Source organism: Rutilus rutilus (genome assembly GCF_951802725.1).
Source record: "Rutilus rutilus genome assembly, chromosome: 17".
NCBI classification, from domain to species: Eukaryota; Metazoa; Chordata; class Actinopteri; order Cypriniformes; family Leuciscidae; genus Rutilus; species Rutilus rutilus.
This window is the reverse complement of record NC_140230.1, coordinates 16,125,236-16,140,084: the sequence shown is the minus strand read 5'-3', so window position 1 is coordinate 16,140,084 and position 14,849 is coordinate 16,125,236. Positions and strand designations below refer to the sequence as shown.

The window sequence follows — 14,849 nt, the reverse complement described above, 5'->3', positions numbered from 1 at the left end:
GCCCAATCAACAGTTTTTTTTTTCTTCTTTGGTCATGTCTTATTTTGTCTAGAGCACTAAGTGAGCCAGGACCACCCTGGTGCCCCCCTCAAAAACATATTTGCATGACATCCCTGGATAGTACCATTTGCTAATGGTTTAAGTTGTGTGTGTTTGTGTGTACCTGGAAGCAACGAGCTTCATCTGGACCTTACTGATGAGAGACGTACAACTGAACTCAAATTCCAACATGAAGTTCACCTGAGAAAAACGAGGCAGTTGGGAGAAACACTGGTCAATGAACCAAAACGGCTCAGTGACTGTTGTAATGAAGCGTGACGACAAACCTTTCTTCTTCCAGAGCCTTACCTTCGTGTGAGAGCGGAACACTGGGTAACTGACATTACAGGAGTGACTGTTGGAACTTAGAGCCGTGCATTCAATCTTAAACTGGGCGTCTTCCTACAGAGAGAGAATGAGACAAACATGAGGCAGAAAGAGAAATGAAGAGGCCAGACAAAATGCAGTTTATACTTTTGCAGTTATACTTTTGTATAAATGATATGTATAACTAGAAATATTTTGTTTAAATAATTCCACTACCATTCAAAAGTTTGGGGTAGTTTAATGTTTTTTGAAAGTCTCTTATGCTCACCAAGGCTGCAACTATTTAAATAAAAATACAGTAATATTACATATTATACATAACAATTTAAAATGACTGTTTTATATTTTAATATATTATAAAATGTAATTTATTCCTGTGATGGCAAAGCTGTATTTTGAGCATCATTACTCCAGTCTTCACTGTCACATGATCCTTCAGAAATCATTCTAATATGCTGATTTGCTGCTCAAGAAACATTTCCACTTATCAATATTGAAAACAGTTGTCCTGCTTTTTGCAGAAACCGCAAAAAGATTCAAGATTCATTCAAGATTCTTAAATAAATGCACAGCATTTATTTGAAATAGAAATCTTTTGTAACATTATAAATGTCTTTATTCTCACTTTTGATCAATTCAATGCATCCTTGCTGAATAAAAGTATTAATTTCTTTCAAACAACTTTCTGATTCCTAAACTATTGAACGTTAATGTATATTTTGTATACATAATTACGATCTTTATTAGTAAATGATAAATAATTGTCCTATAAATAAGCTTTTATGTTTTAAGAGGAGAGATCATGTTGGTACCCGTATACTCAGGCTGCTGAAATGCAGGTTTTTGGAGTAATTAAGAGTGAGACTAGTGTTATAAGCATTTTCCAGTCGGTTTTGGAGCTGCACTTCTACTGCAAGCCGACGCCGGGGACTGCGTATAACATAGGGTTGTTGCCTACAAGAACAGATAAGAGCAACATTGAAGTTACATACACAACACGTGCTATTTCAATCACCGTTTCAGGTTTAGTAGGCAGCTACTCTAAACTTTTTATAATAAATACCATAGCACTAGGGATTGAATTGAACTAACAAGTTCTGCCAGTATGTTCAAATCTATAGTCATAGTCACAGAAGTTGTGAATCCCATGACAATTTCTCTGTTACCTTGTTCCGGAAATGTCCATATGGGCCTGTAAAACCAGATCAGTAACACATACATCATCCTCCCCACAGTCTTTAAAGAATGGGATCTAAAGGTAAAAAAAGATCAAAAATGTCTGTTGAAAACCAGCTGTATGAAGGGAAAAACCTTAATCCACCCTGTACATGCAACATTCATTTATATTCCAATTTTCAAAAAGGAATAGTGCTTTTTAATAGCACTCACAGACTTCTTGAATGTTGTTGGCCAGCCTTCGTCCAATACCGGGCCGCTCTCTGTGTCATTGATTTTGAAGCGCAAAGTGAAGCTGATTGGTCGGATGTAATCAGCTGTATCCTAGATGTACAAAGTGTGAAAGAGAAAGAAAAACAATTTTCCTTCAAAACAATCAGTATGTAGTCATGTAATGAGAAGGATAATGCACAGTGAGCCAACCATTAGAGCAAAACAACCCCCTTTTTGCGATATCGACCAGCTAATTGGGCATTATCCTTTGCTTTATTGATTTTTGAAAGACATTTGAACTTACAAAGACATGAAATGGTAGCGTGTAGCACATGGTCTGCCCCACACGAACACTGACGCCCATAAGGGTCTGCCGCTGGGAGTTGTAGTCGAATAGAGCACGAGCCGAGATCTTTCTGTCATCCAGCATGCCCCCCATCTGCATATCTATACAAATAAGCCGATGTGGTACTTTAGGAAGTGTATCAGAGTTGCTATTAATAGAACTGCCGTACATAAGCAGAATTTAGTACAGCAATGAAAGAGTAAAATGAAAAAGAAAAAAGGTTACATGACACTTTACCAAAATATGTGCCATAAGAGCCAGGAGAGCGAGACAGGGCCAGGAAGCAAACCGTGGCGTTAAGGCATGCGGAGTCTCGGCCAGCCCTGTGGCAGTTCTTCTGGATCACATTTATGGAGTGTGGCTGGAAGGACAGGCTGACGTTGATCTGCACTATACTGCGAGATCTGTAGAGTACAGACAGAGGTCATGAGGAGAGCAAGTTGTCACCACGGGTCATATTCAGACCTGACTTTACTACTGTTTGACACAATTTAATGTGACGAATTGTTGACTTGTATGACGGCAGCATTTAGACGACGCATAAAAACACCAGATTGTAATGAGGCATAGAGTACTTCAGCAGGACGGCAGTGCCCTGTGCTCCCACAGCAAGATCCAGTAACTCATCCCCATCCAGATCCAGCAGAGCGCTCAAGCTACGGCCAAAATACTGCAGCCCTGCAGAGAGAGAGGAGCCTGGGATACGCTACAGAGAGAAAAAGAGGGATTTATTAGTGTGTGAAGTAATATGGGGTCTAAAAGTCTAAGACCACTAATAAAAGTGGTCACTAGATTAACACTACCATTCAAAAAAATTGGTCACAAAGATTTTTTTTTTAGCAAGGACGCATTAAATTGATCAGAAGAGACAGTAAAGACATTTATAATGTTAAAAAAGGTTTAAAAGTTCTTTTGAACTTTCTATTCATCAAACAATCCCCACAAAAATGTATCACAGTTTCCACAAAAGTCAAGCAGCACAACTGTTTTCAACATTGATAATAATCAGAAATGTTTCTTGAGCAGCAAATCAGCATATTAGAATGATTTTTGAAGGATCATGTGACACTGAAGACTGGATTAATGAAAATTCAACTGAAAACACATAATATTTCTTCAATAAAATATTTTTTATTAAATATAATTAAATAACAAATAAATCTTACCAACCCCAAACTTTTGAACGTTAGTATACATTCTCACAATAACATTTTTCATTTCAAATCAAATGCTTATCAGAACAATTTCATTGCAGAGGTCATTTGAAAAATCAAGTCTATTGTTTTTGTTTTTTTTATTCCATTTTATTTATTAAGGGCCAGATTTACTAACAGCTTACGCCAGCGCAAACCCCTTTTTTGGCGTTAAAAAACTACTGTCAGGATTTATTAAAGACACGCAGTGAAAAACTAGCGCTGAAAAGGCGTGGACATAGTTATTTTTGCAGTTGACCTTATTGCATAATGCAATCCTGCAATAAGTAGGAGTTTCCCTTTCAGGCGCAAAATTCATGGGAGGAAAGTATTTAAATGAATCACGCAAGGTGATTTACTAAGGTTTGCGCTCGTCAATGTACTGGTGTTTGCGCCATTATTTACCGCCCCAAAAAAGCACGTCTTAAACCAGACGCTACCTGGTAGATTGTGTTGGTTATTATGGAAATGATCCGGCTGCGTTATCTGTGTTCTTTAATTTGCGCGTCGTCAGTAGATCACGCGCAGAACTTTCCACTCCCATCCGCGCTTTTTTGGAATTGCGCTTTCACGCTAATTTGCCCTGTTGCCTAAAACATTGTTTATTTAGGAGAGAAAAAATTTAATTTCCAGATTACCTGGTCTCAGTGGACTTATTTGGCTGTACACATGAAATAGTGGTATATTTACTTGTTTGTACTGTGGTATGATGTAGTATTCGTCGCCATGGTAGATGTAAAGAGCTCCCTGGTGGTCATCCTCTAGCGGAGCTCCCACGAGCAGGTCAGAGTATCCATCATGGTTTAAGTCACTGGCTACGGCCATAGCATAACCAAAGCGTGCATCCTGTGCCTTCTGCTGAGAATGCAGCGTACCGTTAGGTGCAAAACCATCCTGGTAGAGAGAGGCAGATAGTGAGACAGAGTGTGAGTTACAGATATAGCATAATATTTAGACTTTTATAACTGAAAGGGTATAAGTTTAAGACTAAAAAGAGGAATAAATTGTTTCGCATGAAGGGGATTTGCCCTGGTGAATATCTGTCATGATCCCAGCCTGTGTTCCCCCAAGACCAGGGGAACACAGGCTGGGATCATGACAATACCCTTGATGTTTATTTTTTCACTCTGTATGTCTCTCACATTTACATATAAATCACACAAACAGTACTGCCACTGTGGTTCTCACCCCATCCAGACAGTAGATATAGACTTTGCCTGTTTCTTTGTTTCCTGCTCCCAGGAACATTGGAGCAGCTATAAGCAGAATATCTGTTATTCCATCCTGATCCACATCCACCACGCACACCTCACTGCCAAAATATGAGCCAATCTGGACAGAGAGAGAAAAGATGTTAGGCAATCTGAAGATTTCCACACTTCTTGAATGTATTTTCATTACACCGATATTAAAACTCTGGTGGATATAATAAGGCAATAATTATTTTGATGTTATGTTTCAGCAAGGATGTATTAATTAAAATCTCTAAAGACTGAACTGTAAAGACTTTTATAATGTTACAAAAGATTTCTATTACAACATATATCACAGTTTACACAAAAATATTGTTTTCAACACATAATTTGAAATGTTTATTGGGCAATAAATCCGCATATTAGAATGATTTCCAAAGGATCATGTGGCACTGAATACTGGAGTAATGATGCTGAAAATGTATATAAATATATTTAAATGTACACAAATAAAACAACAGTTTCAATTTCCTTTTAAAATTCCCATTGTCTGGTAGATATTCACAATATAGATAGAAAATGAAAAATAGGAATATGCACAAATATATTGTGTATCCCTAATATTCATAATTTTTCATTGACCTTCTACTCATTTGTGACTGTTAAGAATAATAAAAAAATAATCTTGATTTAGACTGACTTGCTAAATTAATCATTCAAACTAATATGTGAACCCATTTGAATGATACAGCGAAAAGAACCGACTCAACAACAACAAATCTTTCACAAGTTTTACTCTACAAAAGCTCTAAACAAAAGCAGTATCTGGTTGATGAAATATTTTAGACAAAATATATTTATTATAGAAATGTTTAAGATTTTATTAATTTCTGTGACTTTTCCACTTCTAGAAACCCAATTTAAAAGTCCCCTGATTTATCCAGGTTTTCCATGACTGTGGGAACCCTGACTCTGGATTTTGTTCTGAGAATCACTTTAATTTTAGGAGCGGCCTGAGAAAATGAAACCCGTTTGCTTTTGTTTAATATAAAAATAAACTCATTAATTGTGAGAGAGCAGGAATGTGGTGTAAAAGAAGGAGGACAGAGAGAGGAAAAGCAATTAAAGATCAACTAAGAAAAGAAGGATATTGCAAAACTCAAAGCATTGGACTTCACGCAAGGGTTTGATAGAGATCTATTCTGTGCTGTACCAGAGACAATGTGTGTCAAGGGGGAGGGTGTCAGTGTAAATAAATAGAGCGATGAAGGAGAGATTGCCACCTGTTCTCCATTTAAGGCCTGTGTGATTATGACATCGCCTTTAGGGGTCAGGTCAAACAAGATGACCTTTCCTTTGTGCTTGAATCTGGGCGCACCAGCAACATACAACCTCGTCCAGTCACCTACAACCACCGATGACACAGTGTAACCTGCAACAGATGTACATACAGAGAATCGGACCATCACTAAATATTAATAAATTGCTGCAAATGTTATTTTAAGATAAAAACTTGAAGGATTGATTATTTGGTGGTTGTTTTTATGAAGTGAAACATTACCTAGGTAGGCTGCATGGTTCTTCAGCTCCAGTGGGAACTCTTTCTCGAAGGCCTCTCGTGAGGGCCTAATCTGCCCTTCTTTGCTCTCCTTCAGGACGCCTCCCTCCCAGTCATATGCTCCCACCATGCCAAACAAGATGCCATCCTACAGTCCAAAATTATATAGCACATTATAGCATGATTGCATGTTCTATACTCAGTTTGTCATTTCAAATATTTGAATAGGCTTAAGTACACGTGGACGTAAAGTTAATTTAGACTCACGTCCAAAATGTGTGTCGAAAAACCAATCTGAGACATCTCCATGAGAAAGGCACTTTCATTGTATCCCAGGGTCCCTGTAACAGCACAACACGTTATCATTGAATTACACTCTGTAAAATAATAGGAAGCATTAAATTGATCAAAAGTGACAGTAAAGACGTTTTCTTTAAAATAAATGCTGTTCTTTTGAACTTTCAATTCGTCAAAGAATCGTGTAAAATGTATCAGTTTCCACAAAAATACTAAGCAGCAAAACTGTTTTCAACATTGATAATAATCAGAAATGTTTCTTGAGCAGCAAGTCGGCATATTATGATTTCTGAAGGATCATGTGACAGTGAAATCTACCTGGCAGCTTTTTCATCACAAGAATAAATTGCATTTGAAATTATATTAAAACAGAAACTAGTCATTTTAAATTCTAAGTCAAGTTTTTTTTGGGCAGATTCAGCATGCTTAATCGGAACCGGGCCGTTGGTGAGAGAGAGCACTCTGATTGGCTGTTCAGCTTAGACCGAGACAGTGCACGAGAATAAAAGCATAAGTGTCATAATTGTACGTTATTTTACCTGAGCATTCGAATGCACAAATATTTTCTTAATAACATGAGCCAGCTGGAACGAAGCAAGTGATAAGCGTGACTGATATTCACAACGGTAAGCAAGTGCTGGTTTGTTTATGGTTTGTATATCTGCAGTCCTAATTTCGGATTCCCTTTTTGAATAAAGAAAATAGACTATTGACACCTGCTGTTTCCTTAAACGCATGTGCTAGGTGACGGTCGCCTTTAGGTCTTTTGGTGTGTTCAAGCGCGCTTTTTGGCTGAGACGCAGCCGACGAGAGGCGACAACACAGCTAAAGCTGCTTCCAAGTCCTCAGTCCTCATTCTCCTGGATCTGTCTGCTGCCTTCGACACTGTGAATCATCAGATCCTTATGCCCAGCCTCTCATCACTGGGCATCACAGGAACTTCACTCCACTGGTTTGAGTCCTATCTCACAGGTAGGTCCTTCAAGGTCGCATGGAGAGGTGAGGTATCCAGAGCACATCAACTGACCACAGGGGTTCCCCAGGGTTCAGTTCTTGGTCCCCTCCTCTTCTCCATCTACACTACATCACTGGGACACGGCTTCTCCTACCACTGCTATGCTGATGACACACAGCTCTTCCTCTCGTTTCAACCAGATGATCCCACAGTAGCTGCACGGGTCTCAAGCTGTCTGGCGGACATCTCCACATGGATGAAGGAACATCACCTGCAGCTCAACCTGGCAAAGACTGAGCTTCTCATCCTCCCTGCCAATCCGTCTATACAACACGACTTCACCATCCAGCTAGAGTCATCATCAATCACCCCATCAAGGTCGGTCAGAAATCTCGGAGTAACGCTTGATGACCAGCTGTCCTTCACAGATCACATTTCAAAGACAGCTCGATCATGCAGGTTTGCACTGCACAACATCAGGAAGATCAGGCCTTTCCTAACTGAGCATGCAACACAACTTCTGGTCCAGGCCCTGGTCATTTCTAGGCTTGACTACTGTAATGCTCTTTTGGCCGGACTTCCAGCATGTGCAACAAAACCTCTACAGATGATCCAAAATGCTGCAGCTCGTCTTGTCTTCAACGAGCCCAAGAGGGCCCACGTCACTCCTCTGTTCATCTCTCTGCACTGGCTACCTCTCGCTGCTCGCATCAAATTCAAGGCATTGACGCTTGCTTACAGATCTATCACAGGCTCAGCTCCCTACTATTTTCACTCACTCCTACGAGTCTACATCCCTACCAGACGCCTACGATCGATCAACGAGCGACGTCTCGTGGTTCCATCACAGAGAGCCACAAAATCACTTTCCAGAACATTCTCATTCACAGCTCCATGCTGGTGGAACGCTCTCCCCGGCCTCATCCGGAATGCAGAATCACTGGCAACATTCAAAAAACAGCTGAAAACCCATCTCTTCCGTGAGCACTTAACCTCATAAAAAAAAAAAAAAAAAAAAAAAAAAAAAAAAAAATCCTTTGAAACATCACTTATCAGACTTATGCTACTCTGAATAATGCCTGAACTTTGTATTCTGAGCACTTCTTGCGTTGTTGTTGTTTTTGCCTCTTCATGATGACTCGCTTTATTTAGTCCTAATTTGTAAGTCGCTTTGGATAAAAGCGTCTGCTAAATGACTAAATGTAAATGTAAATGTAACACAGTCGGCTTGGTGTGTCCGGGGCTTAAGAGTCTTCTTTCAAAAACATTACAAAAAAATCTGTAATTGTGCAGAAATCTGTTGAACTGGACAAGAAAAGTTCAAGAAAAGAGTACACTGGGAAACTCGTCTTAAAAATGTCTAAAACATAGCTAAGGATTGCTAAGGTAAACATTATCAATACAGGATGGCAGTACAAGATATTTGAATGTACAATATAGGCCTACTTGCAATGTGAATTCTAGTTAGTGCATAGCCTTGGCTAATCATATTTCTTCCTGTTCATCTAACCTATGTGTCCTGTGGATGCACAGCTGTGCCAACTTTAAGGTAATTTGTCTCCTCCCTTCCACCCTTCTTCCTGCATGGCTTTCCTCAGAATCTAGATGGCACAAGCATCACACCCAGTTCTTATGGAAATAATTTTTATGAAAAGACATCTTGTCCTGTCTTTTCCCCTATTTTTTGTGATGTCTATGTCACCTATTACATAAAATCTTTTGGTAAAATATCTCACAGCATATTCATTCGTATAATAATACAAGGTTCATAGGCACTTTATGTCTAAATGAGTGACAAAAAAATTGGACCATGGTAAATATCAGATCTGCTATCAGATGTTATACAATAGCCCCAAAAGTATTTCGGGACTTAGGACAAACATAAAATGTATGAATTAAATAAATGCTGCTTGTGTACTTGCATACATTGTCAAGTGTGGTAAAAGTGTCTAAATATGTTGAAAAACAACAACATCAACATCCTTAATGAAAAGGAAATCTGATATTTCTGTTCTTTTTAGGTCAAAGAACCACTGTTGCTCTTCAAGGGAAGTACTAGTAAGGTTAGATCTGGCTCATACCAGCTCACAGGGTGCGTGGAAGCAGACAATATAAATGTACAAAGGGGAATCCAGCAACACTCATGGTAAGGGGAAGTTTAATAGTTTTTAAAAAACAACAACGCATTTCAGCTTAAGATTCTTCCTCAGGATATAGAACAGACACAATACATGAGCATTTTAGGAAAACATCTCCGTATTAAGTAACTCATACAAAGAAAATTAACAACAGCTGACAAGCTTCACTCAAGATGTCACACTGATTGATTACATTTGTTGAGTTCATTAACTGATTGGGTGATTGTTTCATTTCATAATTAACCTTTTTAACCAATCAGTGTGAAGTCTTGAGTGGAGCTTGTGAGTAACTTAATATGGAGATGTTTTCCTAAAATGTTTATGTATTTTGTCTGTTGTATACCCTAAGGAAAGCTCTTAAGCCGAAACACGTTGGTATTTTTTAGAAACTATTAAACTTCAGCTTACCACAAGTGTTGCTCTTCAAGGGAAGGATATCTGTTATTTTTTCTCTCTGGCCATTGAGAATGAACGTTCTTACCCTCTAGACTAAAAATGCGATCTCCCAGTGCATCTACAATGTCATTTAGTGCCGCTTCATCCGTCACATTGAAGAAGTATTTCTCATCTGGGTCACTGGCAATGTACTTAATCTCATTGATAAAGGTCTCTGGATCCTGCTGTCTGCGGATGTAGTGACCTAATACCTGTGGAAGAGAGAGAGTCACTCGTTTATTGAAAATTAATCAGAAATGTTGATTTCTCAGAGTCATGTTTTAGACAAGTCACATAGTAGAGGGAGAGGAATAACAACAGAGATGTTCTCATCGGTAGAGCCAACACCTCCTCCACACCATTGGGGCGAAAGCAGATGATCTGATAGATCGATTAATGAAGGGATACAGGACTCAGAGGACACTCATCCTAGAAACAAAACACCTACGCAGAGGAAACAGAGAGAATATTACTCACACCAACTGGCAGCACACCACTAATGACAAGCCTTGAAAACCATTGGTGCCAGATCATGAGTTCACTCTCCATTGACATGTACTTATATCTTTCCCAACAAGACCATTGGTTGGATATGCTGACTTGATAAACTCCAACTAATCAATATGAGAAATCAGATTTTTTTTTGTCCAGTCATGTATTGGTCATCATCTTTCAAATTTATGACCAAGGTCTGGAACTATTGGGATACTGAAGGATAATAATCCCACAATTGTGACTATATCTCTCAGTGTGACTTTATATCTCACAAAGTTGACTATATCTCACAATTTTAACTTTATATATCGCAAAATTACTTTATATATCTTATATCAATGTGACTTTATCTCTCGTAGTTTACAGTTTGCAAAGTTTTAAGAGCCCTCACAATAATCCGCCAAATTTACTATATTATTGGTTGGTGCCGACAGCCTCATGGAAAGCGCTATAACATGTAGCTCAGTTGCTATTCAGCCGACCTGAGTTGTGGTCCTTTCCTGATCCTGTCCCCTTCTTATTCCCTCTTTGCTTCCTGTCAATTCCCTATACTGACTGTAGTGGATTTTCCCCCTAAACCCTGACTATCTAGCGTCTGCAAATCAACACTTAATAAATAAAATCTGTCGCATCTACTGATCGACACAGAGCGTCTACAAATCGACACTTAATAACCTTTATACTCCAGCTCTTTGCATCTTCCGTCGACAACTGACCGAGTTTCTTACCCTAACTTACTTGCTTCCCTAAACTGACCTGCTGTGCAGCAGATATGAACAGACAGACATCAGCAAATGTCCTCTAATGCTTTAATAATGGCCGGGAGAGTCTTCGAGCAGTTCTCAGAGAAACTCTCCCAAGAAGAATCAAGGCCGGAGGATCTCAGACAAATTCCATTGAGACAATCCCACAGTACACAAGAATACAACAGTTTTTATAGTATAGAGGTATGGCATAAATGTCAGGCTGCATTACATAATTTCCTCACTAGTTGATTGGTTCTTCATATGCAAACCCCTCTGTTACTAGGTAAAGCAAACTTTGTTTTAATGATGACTTCATTTGCTAATCACAATATTCTAACAGACTGTCTAGTTTCATTTCCCAAACTATGATATTAATACACAAACATGCACACACTCAAAGACACAAATTTCCCATTGGTTTCATACAGTACATCCTGTTCCATTGCTAGATGTTAAATAAGGTTAAAGAAGAACTCCGGTCAATTTTAACATTGAGCTCATTTTTTTGTAAATTTGGAGTGCTGTCAGTACAGAGAACAACGACAAAAATCGGGGTTGCCTACACCGTGTTATCCTCTTTTTAAAATTTGCACCCTGTTGACTTAAATGGGGCAAGTTTTAAACCTGCTTTTAGCCTCTTAACATCCTTGATGTGTCATTACAAGTGCCCAGCCATGTGAGTGATTCCTTCAGAGTGAACGCGGGTGAATCTGACTGCAGTAGATGTGAGATATGAATAAAAGTGATGTTAATTCAGCCAGCGCACATACCTGTATTTACTTCCTGTTTTCGGTCGAAGTCCACAGTAGTCGACTGTCGAGTTCACGCGCGTGATCATAGGTAACTAAGCAACAGTGGAGACTGTCAGCTGTCAGCCGATGACAGTGTTGTGTGGTGTTTTGAGAATATTGTACGTAGTTGTTGGATTGTTGTACTGTACCTATGATCACGCGCGTGAACTCGACAATCGACTACTGTGGACTTCAACAGGGTGCAAATTTTAAAAAGAGGATAACACGGTGTAGGCAACACCGATTTTTGTCGTTGTTCTCTGTACTGACAGCACTCCAAATTTACAAAAAATGTTAAATGTTCAATAGCTCAATGTTAAAATTGACCGGAGTTCTCCTTTAAATGTTAGAAACATGGTTAGTTTAATATACAGTTTAAAATTTCGACGACATGACCCATTCCAATAAAGGCAAAAAGGTTAAAAAAATTATCGTAAATTCTTTTTTGTCAGACTACACAGCTATATTTAAATGGCTGTCAAAAGAGAAGGATTCTTTTTGCCCACAAATTGGTGCAGTTACAGCATCTACCAGCAAACCTTGCCAAACCTTGACCCCTTGGAAGTGAGGAGTGTTCATGCTATCAAGAGATGATGGCTCAGCACCCTGGACAGAGATCTGAGGATTTCTTATTTGGGTCTCATCTGAGGCTGGGGTGCGTTCCTGCTCTCAAAAACAATCAGACAGCAATTGGTGGAAACTTTCCAAGCATGTTCCCAGTCCCAACTAGTACTTGGTTTACAGTATTTGAGTTAATAAGCAATCATTAAGCAATCAAACCTATAATATTTAATGCATTTTAGTACTAATCTGCTTTATTTTGCCGTGGTAATTGTTGCACATTCCTAGTATCTTGTTCTGAACTTCCACCCACTTCCCCACCCACCATGCTCACATTCCCAGCATCTCTATCCTGTAATGTCTAAAACATATCCTGGCTGAGCCACACGACCAATACAGTGAGGTTGTTTCTCTACTCTCCCGCGAGTGCTTTACTTTTCCATCCGTTCCCTAGTTCTAAAGGGGAAAGGGAGAACATAAAACACATCAAAACATGAAAGCTATGCATTGGCTGGCGGAGCATCAAAACCAGCTGTCATAATTTTATTCCACAGTTCCCTTGAGGAGATGCAAAAAGACATATTACCCAGATGACTCTGCAAATCCAGACACCATTCTGGCACTGTTTGTGTAAGAGAGGAAAACATGGGCTCATTCAGGAGCAGGTTTACATGCTCTCCTCCGTTCCAATGAGCAAGAGTACAGTAGAAATGTTGAATTGTTCAGGGGTATTTAAAATTGAAAACTTTGAGACAGTCTGACATTTATTATGGTTTTTAATTATTTGGACTCTTTCAAGTGGTTTTGCTGCACTGTATATCCAGTGGGTTTATATTAAATTTTGTACTGGAGAACGATCCAAATTGCACCATTCTTTTTTGATTATCTACTGTCAATGACTGTGGCTTATGGGTAAAACAAAAAGCAAAACAGCACAACTTAACTACCTGCACTGCCAAATGGACAATGTTAGATGGCTTACTAAATAATATTAATATGATTGTTTTTATTTATTTTTATCATTTAATATGGAAATGAGGGAATATGAGAGAATAGGAATTCATTATAAGAATAACAGAATCAGTGTTAACTAAAACTATTAAGAATTTGTTTCCGTTAATTGAAATAAAGTAGAAATAAAATAAATGAAATAGAAATGAAAGTTGGCAACTAACTGAAATAAAATAATTAAGCTAAATAAAATACAATAAAAAATAGAAAAAAGAAATAGAAATAAAAAAAAACTAATAAAAATCACAAAAGCACATACAATTACTCAAATTTAAACTAAAATGAGAATGAAAAAAAGCTAATTAAAAAGATTGATAGATAGGCCTATCATGATATACAGTAAATAATACTAAAATAACACCGAACAACATTTATTGGTACTTGTATTTATACATTCTGAATGTCTAAACTACTCTTTTTTAATAACAAATGTCATTTTTTTTTATTTTAGAAACTTTAGCCACATCTATGCATGGTAATGATGAGCAATGGATGGTTTTACATGTGGTTACCATGGTCTTATTACAAATACCACAATTAAAATATGCAAGAGCTCTCCATGAATCCTCCATGAGTTAGACCAAACTATCAGCTTTCTTTCCTCCCTGTGAAAAATAGGTTCTGTTGGACTGATCTCTGATTGTAGAAAAAAAAAAAAAAAACTTGTTTGCCTGCAGACATTACAAGATATGACTGCAATTATGAACAGCCTGATGAAAGGAAACCAATATCTGTTAAACATAAGTTCCACTGTCAGACTATTTTAAAGTGTCTAATTTCTGAACCACTAGTGACACCAAACAGAAATGCTAAAATAAAGACTGCTTTCATGTTTGCGAGTTTAAAATAACCCTTCCTCAATTGGTTAGACAGGCAGTTAACTCTACACCAAATGGTTGAGTCAATGTGAATATCGTCACCTTCCTAAAATAATTGCCTAAGTCATTTTTTCAGGTTTCTCAGAAAACACAAAAACGGAACCAATAATTGAATATCGTCACCTTCCTAAAATAATTGCCTACGTCATTTTTCAGGTTTCTCAGAAAACACAAAAAAAATGAAAAATAACTTCAGAGGTTCGGTCTTCTTGATGCAGCTCCCATCTTGAAAAGCTTGTAAAATTGCCTTTTAAAATTTTAAAATTGCTTGTAAAATCTTTTGACTTAGGCCAAATAAAACGGCCTAAGTCACACTCTTGACATAGGCCATTACACTGCAGTGGTAGAACTGCATGATCTGTTCAACTGAGGATGTGGGGATTTTTTGTCAAAAAATGACTTAGGCAATTATTTTAGGAAGGTGACGATATGCTCTATATAAAATAGGAAGCATAGAAATAGAAATGAAGCATCACCACTACTATCTCATTTGCTTA

The 14,849-nt window shown here is 38.2% G+C and overlaps 1 protein-coding gene across 1 annotated transcript in view; it reads right to left on the bottom strand.

Moving 5' to 3' along the window:
• itga10 (integrin, alpha 10) overlaps window positions 1–14,849 on the bottom strand; it is a 48,789-nt gene that overhangs the window by 8,014 nt on the left and 25,926 nt on the right. Inside the window, exons 10-23 of the mRNA XM_084435430.1 lie at window positions 9,917–10,082; window positions 6,313–6,386; window positions 6,049–6,193; window positions 5,771–5,919; window positions 4,483–4,626; window positions 3,985–4,188; window positions 2,677–2,807; window positions 2,339–2,505; window positions 2,060–2,202; window positions 1,756–1,866; window positions 1,533–1,618; window positions 1,179–1,320; window positions 349–441; window positions 164–240 (exon numbers count right to left, since the gene is read on the bottom strand). Of these exons, the coding sequence (XP_084291556.1) occupies window positions 164–240; window positions 349–441; window positions 1,179–1,320; window positions 1,533–1,618; window positions 1,756–1,866; window positions 2,060–2,202; window positions 2,339–2,505; window positions 2,677–2,807; window positions 3,985–4,188; window positions 4,483–4,626; window positions 5,771–5,919; window positions 6,049–6,193; window positions 6,313–6,386; window positions 9,917–10,082 (1,832 nt within the window). The remainder of the gene's footprint in view (window positions 1–163; window positions 241–348; window positions 442–1,178; window positions 1,321–1,532; window positions 1,619–1,755; window positions 1,867–2,059; window positions 2,203–2,338; window positions 2,506–2,676; window positions 2,808–3,984; window positions 4,189–4,482; window positions 4,627–5,770; window positions 5,920–6,048; window positions 6,194–6,312; window positions 6,387–9,916; window positions 10,083–14,849) is intronic.